The sequence below is a fragment of the Pyrus communis genome, chromosome 2, assembly GCF_963583255.1.
Source record: "Pyrus communis chromosome 2, drPyrComm1.1, whole genome shotgun sequence".
NCBI classification, from domain to species: domain Eukaryota; kingdom Viridiplantae; phylum Streptophyta; class Magnoliopsida; order Rosales; family Rosaceae; genus Pyrus; species Pyrus communis.
Genome location: NC_084804.1, coordinates 11,505,695 through 11,524,412, shown reverse-complemented (window position 1 = coordinate 11,524,412; position 18,718 = coordinate 11,505,695). Strand labels below are relative to the sequence as shown.

Sequence of the window (18,718 nt, the reverse complement as noted above, 5' to 3'; positions counted from 1 at the left end):
CAAAGTTGAACCGAATTAATCCATATTTTTCATATATTAATTAATGCTTGCAACGACTTGGGTTGTAGCATAAGGGATGCACGGCGCAGAAAGTCATAGTCCGGCCAAGAGATCATTTCGTCTGAATCTCTCAATGTCCGAGAACCCATACCTCAAGAGCCCTTCCTTATACAAGACGACACAGTACACAACAACCGCCGCCAATGCCCTTCTCTTCCGCTGCCTATAAATACTAATGGAAAACTCATGACATTCTCATCAAATTCAAATCATCGTCACTTGAACACATCAAAATCCGTACATTTCTAGCTACAAACCTAATTAAGTTTCCAACATCCCATCATATTGCATTCCTCAAAAATATTATCAGCCCTCAGTTGGAGTTTATTGTCTTTCGTGATCCTTATGTCTGTATTCCGTTCTCTTTGATAGACGATTTATTAAGTTTTTTTTAGCCTCGTGTCATCTTATAATTTGTTTTGGTGGTCCCGTATCTCACCAAAAAATTATTACCAGCCCTTTGAGTCATTCTGTCTCTCTTTTACACCAAAAAAGAAGGCATCAATGGCTTTACAAACACATTTGTTATGGTCATTTGTTGTTGTTTTTGTTGTTTCTTTTAGTACTACTTCATGTTACGGTAGTAGTTTCCAGGAGGTCAACTCACTTCTTAGTTACATTGACCATGTTGATAAAGAGTCTGGCTACAATTCTAGGGCTTATCCTTCTTACATGGACACCACTGAAGGTTTCAAGTCCATGGAATTGATCAGACCAAGAACTCAGCTCTTCAGTTCAAGGAAGATCAACAAAATCGCCGGTGGCATAGCGACATCATCAGCTCCGGCCAAAACGATTAGCGTTGACGATTTTGGAGCTAAAGGGAATGGTGCTGATGACACACGGGTATATACATAATACATGATGGGCTCGTAGGCTTAATAATATCAGTATATTCATATGGTGATGCCAACTGTAACAACCGTCTGGTCATATTTCTGTTTTGGTACAAATTAATAGTTTCGTAGGTGTAATTTGGATCTAACCCATTAACGATTTACCGATCAGTAAATGTGATGCAACTAGCAGTACTTAACTGTTTAATTTGGTCGAACTGAAAAAGTATAATATTGTTTAATTTGATTCTTTGTATGCATGTGCTGGTTTAGGCATTTTTGAAGGCATGGAAGGTAGCTTGTTCTTCCAGTGGAGCAATAGTTCTTGTGGTGCCACAGAAAAGCTATCTTGTTAGGCCAATTGAATTCTCAGGCCCCTGCAAATCTCGACTTACAATGCAGGTAATTATTAATTCAGATAATTTGTGTTTATTTATATGTGAACGTGAATTTGATCTATAAATTTTAAAGATTATAATAATGAATTAATATTGCTTAAATATTTGGAAAAATTCAGATTTATGGAACCATAGAAGCATCAGAAGACCGATCAATCTACAAAGACCTAGACCACTGGCTCATGTTTGACAACGTCCAAAACTTACTAGTTGTTGGTCCCGGAACCATCAATGGCAATGGAAACATATGGTGGAAAAACTCATGCAAAAGAAAGCCTCAGGCACGTATGTACTAATTAATCAAATTATTAGCTTTAATTAATACTATTCATGTACTCATTACAATCTATTTCGTTGATTTACAGCCCCCTTGCGGTAAACAAGCCCCCACGGTACGCGTATATACGTACTTTTAATCTAAATTTTTATGCGAATTTTGATTAATTAAGCACGATTAAGATTGGAACTAATTAAAGTTGTACATGCAATCTGCAGGCTGTGACCTTCAACGGGTGCAATAACTTGGTGGTGAAGAATCTGAAGATCCAAGACGCTCAACAAATGCATGTTATGTTCCAAAACTGCTTCAATGTTCAAGCTTCCCGTCTCACAGTAACTGCACCTGAGGATAGCCCCAATACTGATGGAATTCATGTTGCAAATACCCAGAACATCACTATCTCGAGCTCGGTTATAGGAACAGGTGTGACAATGGCTCGTGACGCTTTCAAAGTCATCATTTTGGTCTTTCACATTCGAAAAATACATATGATCAATCAATACATTAAGATAAAAAAAATTAATCCATATTATACATAAGTTTAACAACAACAATTTCTTCATTTGTGTTTTGAAGGCGATGACTGTATTTCTATTGTGAGTGGGTCTCAAAGAGTTCAAGCCAAAAACATAACTTGTGGGCCAGGCCATGGAATCAGGTATTTTACAACCCTAGTCTCCAACTTCTTCAAAAAGTCATTCTGCATTTCTCTCATCAACATATAATCAATGATTATTTTCGTAGAGAGAAGTGCGGGATGACTTTCTTATAGTACCAATAACAGCTAACTAGTAAATATTTCGATATATATTAATGGTTGTTTTAATTTTATGATCAGTATTGGTAGCTTGGGAAAAAATGGCTCAAAAGACTATGTTTCAGGAGTACTTGTGAATGGAGCTAAGCTTTCAGGAACCGCCAATGGACTCAGGATCAAGACATGGCAGGGTGGCTCAGGCAGTGCAACCAACATCGTTTTCCAGAATGTGCAAATGAATAATGTCACCAACCCCATCATGATCGACCAGAACTACTGTGACCACAAAACCAAAGACTGCAAACAACAGGTAGTTAATTAACTAATTAGTTTCTAATCATTCGTTAACATATCCGGCGACGAAACCCTAATAACTTTCTTGATTGTTAACTTTGTTACGGCAGAAATCGGCGGTTCAAGTGAAAAATGTGTCGTACCAAAACATCAGAGGAACAAGTGCTTCCGGTGACGCGATAACGGTTAACTGCAGCCAAAGTGTTCCTTGTCAGGGGATTGTGCTGCAAAATATTCAACTGCAGAATGGAAGAGCTGAATGCAACAATGTTCAGCCTGCTTACAAAGGAGTTGTCTCTCCAAGATGTTAGAAACTAGGGCTCATAATTAAGGGCATTGTGAAGTAATTTATGCATTCTTGTATCAAATAGCACACATAAATAATTGTTTGTTTGTTTGTTTGTTTGTTTGTAATTCTACGTTTAATTTGTCATTGTACATAAATAAACATATTCATAAAGAAAAAGATACAACCATGTCTACTTTGTTGGAAGAAGTCCCGCGTTCAAATATTGTGAACAAATGTTGATAGAAATAGAAAACAAAGAAAGTTCGAGTCGACTTGGCCCGACTAGCCTAACCCGAGCAACCTCCCTCCGAACAGATAGCCTTCAAACCAAGGTTCTCCAGAGACACCATAAGGCTCGAATCAGAGAAAACATGAAAAATTGGTATGTTTTTAGACAGCATTCGGAAAGACATTTTTTGCGTGCGATGTATAAAATTGTTACTGTATTTTGGCTGTGGCCGGGATTCCTTACATCTATACTTGTATCCCAGCTGTCTGACAGAGCCTGAGAATGGTTAACTCAACCTCGTCTGAAATCGGATTTTCATTTTCGTTGTCTAAGAGGGCGTGTGTGGATGGGAAAGAAGTTCGAAGTTGACAGAAATGAAAGGTTTGCACAAATGCACGTGTGGCTATCTGAAGGGTTCAACAGGAGCAGACTCTTCGAGAGAGAGTGCAGCCTTGAAACATTCAGCAGCCTCTAATGAAGAAGATAGCGTACCCTGAGATTTGTACGGTATACCAAGGTTATACCATGCAGAATGGTTCATTCTATCAAGGCTTAGTGCATTCAGCAGAAGGCTTCGGACAACTATGTGAGAGTAGTGTGAGCTGCCACCAAGATGTCTGAGGACAACAGCCGTAGAGATCAAGCACGGTACATGGGAGGAGTCGGCATCCAGAGCTTCTGAATATGCTCTTAGAGATTCTTTATAGAGGCCCTTCCTTTCATAAAGTAAACCTGCAAAATGCACGAAGTTCCACATGATTAGAGCAGCAGAAGTCTCCGCAAACACAAATATGCATAAATCCATATGTTTCTTTCACAATTGTTAATGCTTTAAAACCATGATAACAAATTAATTAGTGAGCGATCTAATCCTTCCTAGATAAGGACAATAAAACACTTTATCAAGATATTGATTACGAAAGAACACAAACCCGGTGATTGTCTGATTATTCCTGTGGCATGGCATCTGTCAGCAGAGTAACCACTTCTGGATTTAGATTTGGACAGACAAGCCTCAGCATCACGCCATTGTGAAAGATTTATATAGAAATATGCCACGTCATTCCATATTTCCAAGTTCAACCTTCCAGACAAATCTCTGGTACTGTGTCATTAACAAAACAAACACGATTAATTGCGGTCAAACAATATTATCTGTAAAATCATATCAACGAGAGATGTCTAAGCTAACAAAAACTGTGTTTAGAAAACAGATGCATAATTGTCCCAATGTTAATGTCAGTGTGTCAAAAGAAGATAATTTCGTGACCAAACACTCACATCCTAATCTGAGGACATGATTTATACGCCTACTTCTCCTATTCCTTTCAATGAAAACAAAAGCTTCATAAAATTTTGTATGAATATGATATTTCAACTTAGTTGTTATTCCCTTTCGTTCTCTATCACATCAAGGTTCCAGCATGCTAACTGGTTCTAAAACCCTTATTACTATCATTTGGTCAGAGACTCGGAGGTTCATGAGTAGTGATGATCATTCCAAAGAATAATTTCAGTATCTAAGGTATATGAAAAAAATATCTACTCCCTAAACTGTTGTACAGATAAAAAATAAATAAAAAGAAGGGAAACCCTGTCTTTCAAATACTTTGACTCAAATAAATGTGAAAATTAATCAAATGATGTACCTTTGGAAGCTTCTTCCCATAACCAAAGCTTTTATTCTCAACTTGAACAAAAGCGAGAATGTGAGTATAGGTTGCAATGGCATTTTTAAACTGACCCTGGGCAATTTGAAGTTTGGCTTTGGTTCCCCGTAGTTCTCCTTGTTCCCATTTCCCTGTCTGATCCAAAGCAGCCTCTATGATCGTTTCAGCATCCACAAAATGTTTCTGGCTGACAGTATTCTGATCAATGATAACCAACCTCGAACATTACAACCACCTTCCAGCTTTAGCATTTTCTTTGCACAACATGTGCAGCATCCAACTCTCTCTGCTCAGCATATTCTAGGCTGAGATGGTAAAGAACAACAGGGTCACTCGTTGTTGTCATTCTCCCAGAAGTTTCCAAGGCCTGACGTGCCTCATCCTGTCTTGTCACTCTCTCACAATCAGCAATCGCTGATTTAGAATGCACAGAAAGTGATATGCCCAACAAACAAGTGGCGGTACTTTTCAAATGATCACATTTACCATCCAAACTTTCAAGGGCGCTGCGGGCAAATCCTACCCCTTCTTCTGCATGACTGGGACTGGGATTTTCCCCACATATCTTCGATGCCAATAACAAAGCTGGAAAACACATTGGATCCTCGCTCTTACTTAACAGTTTCCTCAGTAAATCTAAAGCAACTGAATCCTCACCTGCTCCATAGTAGCAGAGAGCTAGCTTGTAAAACCTTTCTTTCCGATCCATAAACCCAGGTAGTAGTTCTTCAACTTGATAAGCTAAAGCCATGGTATCCCCTGATACAGACAGAGCAAACAAAAGATGATCTAAGATTGATGGATCCCATTGAATTTTTTGAAGAGAAGCTTTTCTAAGTAGTATCATTAGCAGAAGAATAGCTTCTTCTAAACTGTTTCTGGGTATGAATAAACCGTCCATTTGGAAGCGTAGGTTTGGGGGGCTTGCTTCACACCCACTATACAGAAGCAAAACAGCAAAGTCCTTCTGACTCCTTGCAGTAGTTTCTACCTCAAGGTTCCAGTGCTGGAGCAGAGTCTGTCGGTAAGACAAGATAGCTTCATGCGGACAATCAGACAATTTCCACAATTCTGGGAGCAACTCAACATTCTTGCTTATAATCTCCTGCAAATTACAGTCAGCGCCAAAGTTTTGAGGCAAGCCTTCTGGTAATGAAGATTCAACAATGTCCAGAACAACTTTGCAAGACTAAGCAGCTTCTGCAAGAATGATTAAAAATATACATAAGCCATGCAGTGATGGCCTGATTTCAAGCAAAGTACACAGATTCCTTCGTTCATTTTATCCGTCCTACCCCCCTAGGTAAAACACTCAAGATAATGGTGAAGCATAACAGAACATTATTTTAAACTGAATTGGTTTGACGGTGACAACATTACAAAATGTCATAAAAACAGATTTATATTATGCAAACAAGAATGAAAATGTGTAAATCCACTTATTACCTTTAAACCTCCCACGAGCCTCCAATGATTTTGCCTTCAGAAATATCGCTTCAAGAAGTAAAGTGACAGCATTCATAGACAACGGCGGAGTAGAAAAACTTTGAGAGCACCTTTCACGACGCTCACATCCTCTGGCAAGGGTGATTTTAATCTTCGGAGTCAATGCACCAATATCTATTCCTCCAAATACATGTAAAGCAGCTTCTATGTTTCCTTTCTGATATTCGTATCTTCCTAATAGCGCTCTTGCTTCCTGAAAATTCAAATTTTATACCTTAAACTAAACAAACAACTTCCAAGGTCACCGTTAAAAAGATTACATAGCTACAGATAGGTTCTAGAAAACAAACCTCATAGTTCAAACAACCACTCTCACGCAGAGATGATTCAGCTTCTTCTATATTGCCAGCGTTCAGTTTCTTTGTAGCCTCCCCAGCTCGCGATGAAGATTCACTTGATTTATGATCCTTGGTTGCAAGGGATTCATTTTCTGGAGGAACCATTTCATCTGCCGTTCTTAATTGCTCTCCTGAACGGAAACACTTCAGTACCTTTCCAACTTTCGAAGAAGGTTTACCCCTCTTCCCGGTTTCACTACTCCTCCTCTTCATAATGCTTCACTATGCTCCGAAATCTTCAACCACCACCAACAATAACTCAGGAACTTTTATACGTAAAATGGAAATACAACGGTTAACTTATAACTATTAGACCATGATCAAATTAAGATAAATAATCAATCACGCAATCAAACACTAAATCTCGAACTTTTACACATAATTACGAGAATCACAACTAACTAATCCTGCATATGACCACATTTCCAACACTGGAAAAATAACATATTTACAAATCAAAATTAACATACACAAAATTCAAGAGCAACGTTAAACACGTAAATTTAAAAAAATTCAGTACCAAGACCCTAACTTTGTCAATCACCGTATAACACCACCAATAAAAACAAAACCCCATTTATCCCACTTCAGAAACTCCAACAACATCATCCAATTCCGGCCCCCCACCCAACAAAAACCCTCAATTGGCACCATCCAAAAGTCGAAACTTCACCATAAATTTCCAACACTACAGCCAAAACGATAATCCCAAACCCAAGAAACTGATAAAAACGACCTTCAATTGTACAAAACCCCAATAAAATAAAATAAAGCAATCAATCACCAATCACCTTTCGTTTTTGCAAAAGCAGAAAAGCAGAGGAGGCCAATGCATGACTCATACTACTTCAGCTTGATTCCAATTCCCTTTCTACCCTTCTGCTTGCTTCGGAGTGTGATTTGGGGAAGACAAGGGCATTGAAATTTTTTGAATTGGAAGCGTGAGGCTGAAGATTTTGCTGACGGGTTAAGAAATTGAGGGATTTAGAATTAAAGAAATAAAAAAAAGTTGGGGGTTTTTGGAAGTTGGGAAATTCTTCGTCCTTTTGGGACCGTTGGGGTAGGAGAAATTTTTCAGTGTCCTTTACACATGTGGTGGAATATGTATGTTAAAAAGTAAATTATACTTTATCATCTCAGGTTTAAAGTTTATTATAATTTCATATAACATCTTCAAAACATTTCACTTTCATACCGTACATACTATTTTATTTCAATATAATACTTCAGTTATATTTTCCATCAATTAATCCACTATCTTCACCTCCCCTCCCATCCCACCCCACCCCCACCTCCCCCTACTACCATTACATTACAAAAATACAATCCCAAATCAAATGTCAGAAAACCCTAATTCAAAATTTTCAGGCAAAATCCAATGTCTTCTACCCAGTTAACAGAACCCTCAAAAGAACAAATTTAACAACCAAAACCCCAAAATTTGAGCACAAATCAGATAAAAAAACCCGCAATCTGCAAGCTTCAAGCTTTAAAACCCAGCAACCAGAGGACCATGATTTCAGGCGGAGGTCAAGGAGGGCGATGCGGCCTTGGCAGTCGCCAACGAGGAGGAGGAGGTGGGAGCTGGAGGGATCAGTAGAGAGGAGATCATGGCAGAGAGGGAACGAAGAGGGACCCACTGCCGCTGCCGTTGCTTCTGGTGCGTGAATGGAAAATGTAAATGATGTATTATATTGAAATAGAATAGTACGTGAGGTATGAAAGTAAAATGTTTTGAAGATGTTGTATGAGATTGTAATAGACCTCAAACCTGAGGTGGTAAAGTGTAATTTACCCAAAATAAAATTTCCTACCACTTACATAAAAACACGTGTTGTACCACCCGTGTTCCCGTCACAATGAAAAATTTCTCCCAGTGTAGAATTTATTTACTTTTTACCACGATGGTTAAGGGTCGTTGTTCGCCACGTGGAAAAATGGTGGCGTTTTATGACGTGTCATTGGCGTTAACACATGATGGTTGAGGGTCGTTATTTCTCGTTCTTAAAATTCTTTCCCGCTAATTTTCTTACGTTTACGTACATCTTCTAGATTACGTTGATGAAAGGTTAGACACTTTGTCCTAACTCAAATTATCAAACGTATATACTGTTTAGACACATAAAATTAATTTTAGGTTGAATGTCGCATTTTAATATCGTTTTATAGTAGACAATTAATGTGTTGAGTTCACAATCTATGTACTTTTACGAAACTCAATATATGCATTCAACATGTTATGTTTAAACAATTTGATACGTGAGGAAGTATATTGAAAGTAAGAATCTCATCAATAGGTAAATAATATATTTAACTATGGTCGGATTTGCTAATGTATGCAACATATACCCGTTACACATAAGTAGTAACTAATTAGCACAAATTCGAATTTTCAATACCGAATTTCTTTTTGTCGTCTTGCATGCATCTGTTTATTTATTTATTTTTTTAAACTATTATTTTATTAAGGGAAATGTGATGACTCAAAACTATTACAATAATTTAAAGAATGAGGAGTTTCGAACCTGTGATGCATGGATATAAACCCAACATCCTATCTATTAGGATATTGGACCACATGTTTATATTTTTTTTTTGTACAACAACCTACACCAAAGACTTTGTTACAACTGAGATCAAAGGGCAAGAGGGAATTCGAACTCTGATCTTGAGTATAGAGGCAAATATTACCTGCCATTAGAGCTAAACACTTCGGTCTTGCATGCCTCCGTTTGTTTGTCATTTGATTCACTTTTGATTTATTCATCCTTGTGATTACAAACAAGAAGAGTAGGGCAACAAATATTAAAGGAAAAAAAGTGCGAAAATCAATCCTTTTATTTTCAACACTACAGTATATTAACATCCTAACTACATGCAACACTACTTTGTCTTCCAAGCACTATAAAGTTAAGACTATAGTTTTTTTCTCTTCATTTCAAACCAAACTTAATTCGCTCATTTGCTACTTATAAAATAAAATTTTATAGAAAATATTGAAAAGAGACTATAAGTTTGAATCCCTCAACTTTGTTTATTTCGAATCGATAAATTAAAATAAAAATCTACTTACGATTCTAATTAAGTATACATGTTCCTCATATCAAAACAAAGTTATTTCTCTTTTGAGAGTAACCTAATCCATTCGTTATTTGTGTTAGCATGTTATATTTTTATTAATTTCAATTCATTTTTGTTAATATATCTCAAGTTCCATATCCTTTTTGGAATATTACTTTTATGTGACAACTAATCATATTCCAAATTGGACTACCCCTTTCACAAAGTATAAACTTTCAAGAGTGCATTGCACTTAGAAAAAGTCATAACAAAGTTCATGTTTTTGCCTACAACAACCCTACACCTAAGATTTTGTTACAAGCGAGATCAAATGGCGAGAGGAGATTCGGACTCTGATCTTGAGTGTAGCAGTAAATATTTCCAATTATTACAGCTCAATATTCTTTGTAAAAGTCAAATTTAATCGAACTTAACCAAACTATCATTGTCTTTTCATCTTATTCAATTGTAGTATCACGAATCGAAGACAATCCTTTGCCACATCAAATGGTGTGAGCGAAAACATTTTTAGACAATATGAAGCACGTGGCACAAAAACTTACATTAAATTGGGGTTAAACAGGGGAATTGGATCCCATCCGGATCCATTTAGTATGGATTCTAGGCATCCTCGGATCTTAATCATTTATCATGTATCGTGTTGTTAGAAATCATTTGAATTATTTTATTTAAAATTAAACACAAATAATATCTAACGAAAACTAATCTCATAATATATCATAAACGGCTAGAATGTGGGGATCATGATCCTCATAAAATGGATCCGGAGGATCCCTTTCCTTAAACAGAATCTAATCCAAACTTTTTTTGACCTGCCAACTCCTAGCCTCCGTAGAAAACATGGGGGTATTTACGTCCTTCTCTACATCCGGGCATTGTCGTAGTTTCTTATACAATCATGGGCAATCCTTCAACTCCACATCTATAAATATAGAGAACCCAACTCCTTCTCCCATTCCTCAATCATATTTTTTCCCCTCTCTCAATCTTTCTCTCTCCTCAATCTTTCTCTCTCTAGCTTCTCTCTTTGATACTATCTTTCTCCAGATTCCGGCCACTTTGCCGTACTTCCGGCCACTTTCCCGTACGGCCTCTCCTCTCCCACCCAAATCTTATCTTCTTTATTTCTTTTAATTTAAAATTTTTGTTTATTTATTTGGTGGGTCCTGAATTTTTTTTAAATTCCCTCTTTTGTCCCAGAGTCAGTTTCCTTTTTGCTGTGAAGTCACCCTTTTACCCCTCAATCGGTGACGTTTTGCTTTTTACTCCCCAAAAATTTTATTTTTAATCGGATTTGCTATCCTTCTTGGGTTGGATTTGTGGTCCATTTTTTTATGAACTGCTGCTGCACACGTGGCATGCACACAGAGAGCGATCATATGAATACCAAAACGATGCGTTTGCCACCTCGTCGGATTTCGACGACCAATGCGTCAAATAATGCCAACAGCAACAACAAGCGCAAGGAGAAGAAGGGTGACTTCGACGCGCTCCAGCAGACCAAGACGCTCAAGCTGGCCCCACCGCCCCAAGCCAAGCCGTCCGAGCCAGCCCCGCCGCCCGGTCAGCCCGGTCAGCTCCTGGCTGGTTATCTGGCGCACGAGTTCCTCACCAAGGGCACCCTCCTCGGGCAGCCGTGGGACCCCTCCCGAGCCGAGCCGGCTCTATCGGGAGTCAGCAGCAGCAAGATCGAAGCCGAGCCGAAGTTCGAGAGCTTGGAGAGATACGTGGAAGTCGCTGATTTGCTGAAAACGGAGGGGGCCCACTTGGCTGGCGTTGTGAATCCAACTCAGCTCGCTGGGTTTTTACAGTTGTGAGGCAAAGGAGAGCTTTGTGGGGGACGCGTGGAGTGCAAGGATTAAAAATGCATCTGGCATTTTTGGCTCCAAATATGGAAATTAGGATTTTTGTAGGGGCCAAAATGCAAAATGCAAAAGAAAAAATGTTTAGTAGTTGCAGGGGCTTTTAGGTAGGCATTGCTTTATGAATGTGTGTCTCGCTTGTCATCCAAATGTATTATAAAATGTCCTCTAGCCATCCAAATGTATGATAAAATGTCATTTCGATTTAACATATCGTTTTTTAATTTCTATACGCTTATCAACTTTGAACCGTTGGATTGAATGAATTAGAGAAAATTAAAAGATAAAAATTAACAAGAGATATGTGAGATAAAAGAAAGTGTATAAATAACACTACCCCAAAAATAGTTTACACATTCATTATTTATCCATCCCCTTGCACTTCTCCTATTTCTAGCCACACGAAATCGAATGAATCGAGGATGAATTACGGGACATAAACAACTAAAGGCGCGCGTTGTGCATAAAACAAGAGTGTGAAAATTATATTCCGTACATTATTATCTAAATAATAGACACCTATTTTTGTTACCTATCACTATACTCTAGTTTCAAATTGAATAACGTAACAATCTTAACTCCAATCTTTTGGTTACTTGCATTTCAAAATGAATGATCTATAATTTTGTTGTGAGTATCAAGATCACTAATCATTGAGTATTGATAGGTAAGAATTCAGAACACGGTGAGATGCGTCAATATTTAATCTTAACCTTGAACAAGTGTTTCTACATCTAGCCTCTTTCTTTCCATTTGTTAGCAATCTTCTTAGAAAATAATTTGTTGTCTACAGTTCGTTTTAGTTAGATCAGTATCACAAATTTGTATGTAAATTACATTTATATCTTATGAAACAAAGTTCCATTTTCAGTCACAGTACTTAAGCCTCGAGGTTTGGTCCTGCACAGGAGAGTTTCTTCTGTCCGGAACCCGGACAAAGCCTTTATTAGAGGGGGTGGGACCAAAATTTGGAAATCGATGGACTTGACAAATCAGATAGATGGGGTAGAGAGTGTGTTTTGTGAGGAAAGGGATCCTCTCCGGCCCTTCCACAAAATTTATTAAATTCACAATTCGGATCCTTGAAATTTGATTCAACGGTTACAAATAGGAGTTCCTTTTAAAAGTTATAATAACTTTAACCGTTTGATCAAATTTCAAGAGCACAAATTGATGAATTTGGTAGATTTGATGGAAGGGATCCAGAGATAATCGCTTTCTGTTTTGTGAGTGTTCCGTCGAAGATACGTGGTCCGGCCTCCCTAGTCAAAATTTTCTCTCTGCATAGGGGCGGAGCAACCCAAGGATCAACACGGTCCCGGTCAGCTTCTCCTCTTCCAAATTCCTTGCCCCTCTTTCTAGTGTAAAATGCACCTTCTTGTTTAGAAGTACGTCTGTACGACACCTCAAATACAAGCATTATTTTGCAACATTTATAAATATAGAAATTTACCTTAAACAGTAACAAAAACCAATATTAGAAATCCCACACCTAAAATAACATCTACATCCAAACACTTAAAGTCAGTTGAAGTAAATTAATCGGACGCCATACATTAATCCATCAAACATTAGTTCACCAACAATATTAGCCATCCAAAGTTGCATGTACTTCTATTTATTTTTTAAAATTTGAATTCAATAAATCAGAGGAGAACCAACGAACATAAATAATTAATGTATGGTTGTGATTGCTACATGCTGTAATTGTTGTGATTATCCTATGTACAGTATTGAGGCTTCTGTTGTTGTTACGTATTTGGCGTTTGTTACCGGGAAGCTCATTGCGAGCACCGGCCAGCAAGGAGGTCGGATTCGTCGCCGCTACCTTGTTCCTCATACTTCTGGACGTTGGGAAGGAGAATGCATAACGTGGTTGGACACGGAGAAAAAATTGGTTGTGCCTACATGCCCACCGGTTGATCTTCTCAAAGAAATCCAACGAAATAAACTTGCGCTGGCTTGTCGGTATATCAAGATTTTAACCTCTTTTTGTTTAGGCCAACAAGATTTTTTTTTATTATTATTTTTTTTTTTTATGCTCTTTCTTAACTGTCGAGAAAATTTCAGTGTGATTGTCACATGAGATGGTACATCACATGTCGCTATATAAATGGTGAGATATGTGTGTTAAAAAGTTAATAACTTAAAAAATAAAATTTCCCACCACTTACATAAAAACATATAGTGTACCATCTGTATTCCCATCACAACTAAAAATTTCTCCTAACTGTCTCCTTCTCTGTATGTAAAAGCAAACGTGAAATATGAACAAAATCTTATCTTTTGTATCAATTTGGGAACATCTTTGCTTCACCAAAAATTGACTTGTAGAAAAGAGAGAAACGTACACTTTCTCATCTTGTCAATTTCTATCTTCCATCACCTTCTCTTTTGAGATTTTGATTGCCTCAAGGATTCGCTTACAACCGCGGCCCATTTCCAATTGAAAAAACATCTTCCATGCATTGATTTCCCTTAAAACGCGGAATCCTCCCAACATCTATGTGATTTGGCGCAAATTTGCCAATGGATCCCTCATCAACAAAAGACTGTTTTAGAAAGATAATATTTTTAGCACCACGAAATGATGTTTTATAATGTGTTTAACCCTTAGCTTGCCATGAATTCTAATCGAATTAAGGAAACAAAATATGAAGAAAAAAAAGAAAATCCTTAAAACCTTAGAAAATTGATAAAACCTAGAAAACGTATAAACGTTGAAAAACCGATAATTTGTTGCGGTGTTTCGAGTTGGTGAGTATAGATCTGGTGCTTCTACTAAGTCAGGTGTTCCTCGCACCACCACCTTCTCTTTGCCTTTGTTGGCAATGTTGCTCGTGGATTCCCACGAGCTTCTTTCAATTGGCTGCAGGTTCTTTGTTGTCTGTAGCTGTGCTAGGAGTGAAGCTTGGGATTAGATGTTGGTACCGATGAGGCGAGGCTTAATTAGGGGCAAGAATTTGTGTGGATTGACATGCACGGCCGCTGTTTTGGTGGTTCCAACAGTGGTTATGGCAGAGGATGCAGCAGAACTGGCTGTTTTCAATTTTCTTTTGTTTCGGTCTCAACTTCTAGTTGGGCCACTGTTGTTTGTTTGTGTTTTTGGCTTATGGGCCTTTTTGTTGTAAATTTTGGTCCTTGTAAAACTTGTTGTTGCTGGTAATGAATGTTACCCTTGATCTAAAAAAATAAAAAAAAAAGTGATGAGTCATGGGCACAAATCGAATAATAGAGGTCAAATCTGCAATGCTTGACTTTCACTACCGAAATTTACATCTTTCAATCAGATCAATTTACTTCGTCATTTGGATTCTGGTATACTTCAAAATAACTATGTTTTCTCTAAAAATCTGGCTCCCTCACTTGTTCTAAATTTTTCTTTCACGTCATCATTGAAAGAGAAAAAATTCACGTTAACTAAGAAGTCCTTGAAAAACTTGAAGGAGCACTGTTTGTACCATAGGTGATCAATCTTGGCACTACTAAGTCTTTGCTACGTGCTGAGGCAAGTCTACCAAAGCACACCTGCCGGAGGCGTGCCCTCCGAAGCACACATGCCGAATCAACTCACCCCCTCACTCAGCACTTAAGCTCCACGCCTCTTACCAAAGCCAGCCAGCTAAAACACCAGTATCAGGTGACCGGAACATCTCTGCGGAGGCCCACTTCATTTCTAAGTTGATCCAAGGCTGAATCAATTTTTCACATCAACAATACCATAACTTTAAATACTTTAAAAAAAAGGCCTAATCGGATAAATAATTTTTGCGGTGATAAGCTAATTGGATGATAGTCTTTGTGGTAAAACAATTAGGATTTAATCCCTTGTGATGTAATCTGTTAGCAAATTTAATTTAAAAGTGATTTTTTTGTATAATATCGGTTAATGTAATGGTAAAAATGTACTTTAACGTCTGCATCTTCTTCCTTGTCTCTCTGCTCTCTTATATGACAGATGAACCCATCGCGCTCATCTGGGAACCACTGATGGGAAAGCTAGGGATCAGACCGCACTGCCGCCACTACTAGAAACTGCATTTTGCCCGTTAAAAGCACATTCCCCGACGGCATTGTGATTAGAATCCATTTCACCAAACTCACTACTAAAACTTACAAAGCATGCCTCAGTACCTTCCATATCTAATTAATCAAACCTACGGCTATATCCCAAATCCCACAAATTCAAGTAGATATCCCACCAATTAAACCCCCTAATCTAGCAGGAATCTACTTAAAGACCACAACTTTTTTAAACTTTACCACATTTAGAACACTAAATCCACTAATGGATTACAGTACAACGGTTTAAATTCTAATTTCTTTAGCACGAAGACTATTTTCTGATTTCTTATCATCACGAGAACCGTTTATCCGATCAGGCTTAAAAAAATGATATCAAGTCGTTGCTAAAAGAATAAAAGCAAGCGATGTTCTTTTGATAAAATAACAACCGACAGGAGGCGGGTAATAAAAGGGAGGGAAAAAGGGGAAGGTGAAAAAAGCGGTTGAGTTCGGTGAGGCATTTCCACAAACACTTGGGCTGCGGAAACCACCAATAAAATGCTGCGCCTTCAAACTTGTCTCCCGCCGATGCTACATATTTCCCCTCTGCACCGCACCCGCACTCTGAACTATCTTCCTTGCTATGCTACTTCGAGAAAATCCGATTCGGAGCCCGACCTCAAAGCTCGCTCCAATCCGAAACCGAAATATCGCAGCCGTAAAACGAAAACTTCTGAACACGAAGTGAAGAGCCAGGCGAGACGTTTCCAGCGACGATTCCGAGAAAGTCGCGGTGCGGGCGCAGGAGCGAAGCGGCGGCGGTTGAAGATTACGTGCGGGAGTCGCTTGATCGGACGTTTGCGTCGATCAGTGAGCAGAACCCAGAAATTGTTGAGAAGAAAGATGAAGTAATGAAGAGGAAAGTGGACGATGGTGAGGAGGAGGAGGAGGAGGAGGAGGGTTTTGGAAGGCAGAAGTGGTTGAGGAAGAGAGCAGGGATTGGCCGTTGGATGCCGATGTGGGGTGGGGGATTCGGGCTTCGGAGTACTTCGAGAAGCACCCAATTCGAAACGTGGTGGGCGACAATGGGGTTGAGATTGATTGGGAAGGCGAGGTTGAAGACAATTGGGTGAAGGAGATCAACTGCTTGGAGTGGAGCTTTGCTTTTCACCCAAGTCCTCTTCTTGTTCTTGTTTTCGAGAGGTACAGCAGAGCAGGCGAGAATTGGAAGGCGTTGAAAGAGCTCGAAAAGGCGGTCAAGGTCTACTGGAATGCCAAGGATCGATTGCCTCCTCGGGTATGCGTGTTTTCGACATCGTTAATTTCCAATTTTGCAATGATTTAATTGATGAATGTTGTTAAATTTAGTAACTTGAGCACCAATTCGTGTTCTTGATCGATGAATATTGTTAAATTTAGTAACTTTACCTTCAGTTTGTGTTTTTGCATTCGACAGTCGGTTAAGATAGACATCAACATTGAGAGAGATTTGGTTTATGCTCTTAAAGTTAGAGACTGTCCTCAGATTTTGTTTGTACGAGGAAACAGGATCTTGTACAGAGAGAAAGGTTGGAAGTGGACTTGTGTGTTCCGATCAGTTTCTGTCAGTTGTTTGCGAGAATTACTATATTTTCTTGGCGTTAAGTATGTGTTGCTTTTGCAGAGATTCGGACTGCAGAAGAACTGGTTCCGATGATCGCGCATTTTTACTGCAATGCAAGGAGGCCCTCCTGGATTGATGCCAATGAGTTATCTTCGCCTTGCTAATGGCATTCTGGTACCTCAAATTTGCACCGATTTAGATTTGTTTTTGTTTCTTTATGCTTGATTATCAGTCCTAATGAGTTTTGGCCTCAGGCAAGGGATTATGCGCCGGTGAGATCGTTGGTTTACTTAGAAGTTCGAAGCATGGAGCGTGATCGAAAGTAGGTTGCATTTGCAGGTAAAAGCTGTTGATCCCTTGGATATTGGTCTTGAATGAGTGTTAACATCGAGAAGACGGATATAGAGGTTGCTGAAATGGTATGAATTGCCATGATGCGGTCACCACTATCTTCACCGTTCACAAATAATAGTTGGAAGCTTCACTAGCCAAAAAGTAATGAACGAGGAAATTAGATGAGCATAACAAGCTCCTTGAAACCTTATATCGATTCTTAACACTATTATTTGTTAGGAGATTTCCCGATTTTCATTTTCGTTTTCCATTTTATTCATGAATTTGTGTATTTATTTTGCTTTTTCATTTTTTTGTCTTTTTTGAAGCTATTTTTATGATTATTATTTTAGTGTCCAAATAAGCAAATAAGTGGAACTCATTGTTGCCACATGGGCATTGAATGAATAAATGACTGGGACTTAAAATGTGTCATTTTAATAAGTTGGGTACTTATTTGGAACGTTTAAAAATGTTGAGACTAATTTAGAATATCACTAAAAGTTAGGGGATTACTTAATTTTTTTGTTTTATAATAAAATAACATATAATGGATAAAACATATAATATTTTTTTTTGAAGAAAAATATATATTAATATTAATATTATATATTTTAGTATTTTATTAAACATTTTGATTTCTTTTTGGAACAATAAACATTTTGAAATTAAGAGATTGAAAGTCTGAAACTTTGAGTTGAGTTAATTTGAAAATAATTTTTTTATTATTTGATCAAATTTCAATATAGTTCTAAATTTTTTTCATTCTATAATGATTTAAATTGCAAACTGAACCAAATTAAATCACAACACTAGTGATTCAAGCATGTCGATTTTTATCCATTGTGATTTAAAATTTAGGCAAATCGCAATGTGCAACTTGGTGCATGATTTGAATCTAAAAACGAATCAATTCTTCCAGCCTAAAAAGAAAATTGATTTAAACTGTAAGTGAAATAAGTTGGAGAAAAATACTCATACAATCCACCACTTTTTCAAAACTTGACTAGTTTTTAAAATTTTCATAAAAAGAATGAAAAAAAAAAGAAGAAAAAGAAAACTCAAAATCGCAAAATAATAAAACAACAAAATCATAAAAAGAAAATGCCTAAAACGGGTCAAAAGCAATTTTGATTTTGTTTTAATTAAAAAAAAAAAATAGAAGAAGAAAAAGCAC

General features: G+C 37.8%; 2 protein-coding genes and 2 pseudogenes across 2 annotated transcripts; 3 read left to right on the top strand and 1 right to left on the bottom strand.

Annotated features, from left to right (window-relative positions):
* The first annotated feature begins 278 nt into the window (after positions 1 to 278).
* On the top strand, positions 279 to 2,936 carry LOC137725765 (polygalacturonase-like). Its single transcript, XM_068464546.1, has 8 exons — positions 279 to 906; positions 1,170 to 1,298; positions 1,414 to 1,575; positions 1,660 to 1,686; positions 1,790 to 1,997; positions 2,151 to 2,232; positions 2,413 to 2,641; positions 2,736 to 2,936. Exons 1-8 carry the CDS (start codon positions 565 to 567, stop codon positions 2,934 to 2,936), a joined length of 1,380 nt encoding a protein of 459 aa, XP_068320647.1. The 5' UTR covers positions 279 to 564.
* A 23-nt stretch (positions 2,937 to 2,959) lies between these two features.
* Positions 2,960 to 7,707, bottom strand: LOC137725764 (protein NPGR2-like; annotated as a pseudogene).
* A 3,003-nt stretch (positions 7,708 to 10,710) lies between these two features.
* Positions 10,711 to 11,809, top strand: LOC137726422 (uncharacterized). The gene has a single exon (XM_068465350.1). The coding sequence runs from the start codon at positions 11,073 to 11,075 to the stop codon at positions 11,553 to 11,555; it is 483 nt and encodes a 160-aa protein (XP_068321451.1). The 5' UTR covers positions 10,711 to 11,072; the 3' UTR covers positions 11,556 to 11,809.
* Positions 11,810 to 16,073: 4,264 nt separating this feature from the next.
* Positions 16,074 to 17,967, top strand: LOC137727161 (thioredoxin-like fold domain-containing protein MRL7, chloroplastic; annotated as a pseudogene).
* Positions 17,968 to 18,718: the final 751 nt, after the last annotated feature.

Excerpts from the sequence above, each read along its gene's own strand:
- LOC137725765 (XM_068464546.1), top strand. The coding sequence starts at position 565 with ATGGCTTTACAAACACATTTGTTATGGTCATTTGTTGTTGTTTTTGTT. Across the intron at positions 1,998-2,150 it reads GAGCTCGGTTATAGGAACAG|GCGATGACTGTATTTCTATT; the intron begins GTGTGACAATGG and ends TGTGTTTTGAAG. Across the intron at positions 2,642-2,735 it reads CCAAAGACTGCAAACAACAG|AAATCGGCGGTTCAAGTGAA; the intron begins GTAGTTAATTAA and ends TTGTTACGGCAG.
- LOC137726422 (XM_068465350.1), top strand. The coding sequence starts at position 11,073 with ATGAACTGCTGCTGCACACGTGGCATGCACACAGAGAGCGATCATATG.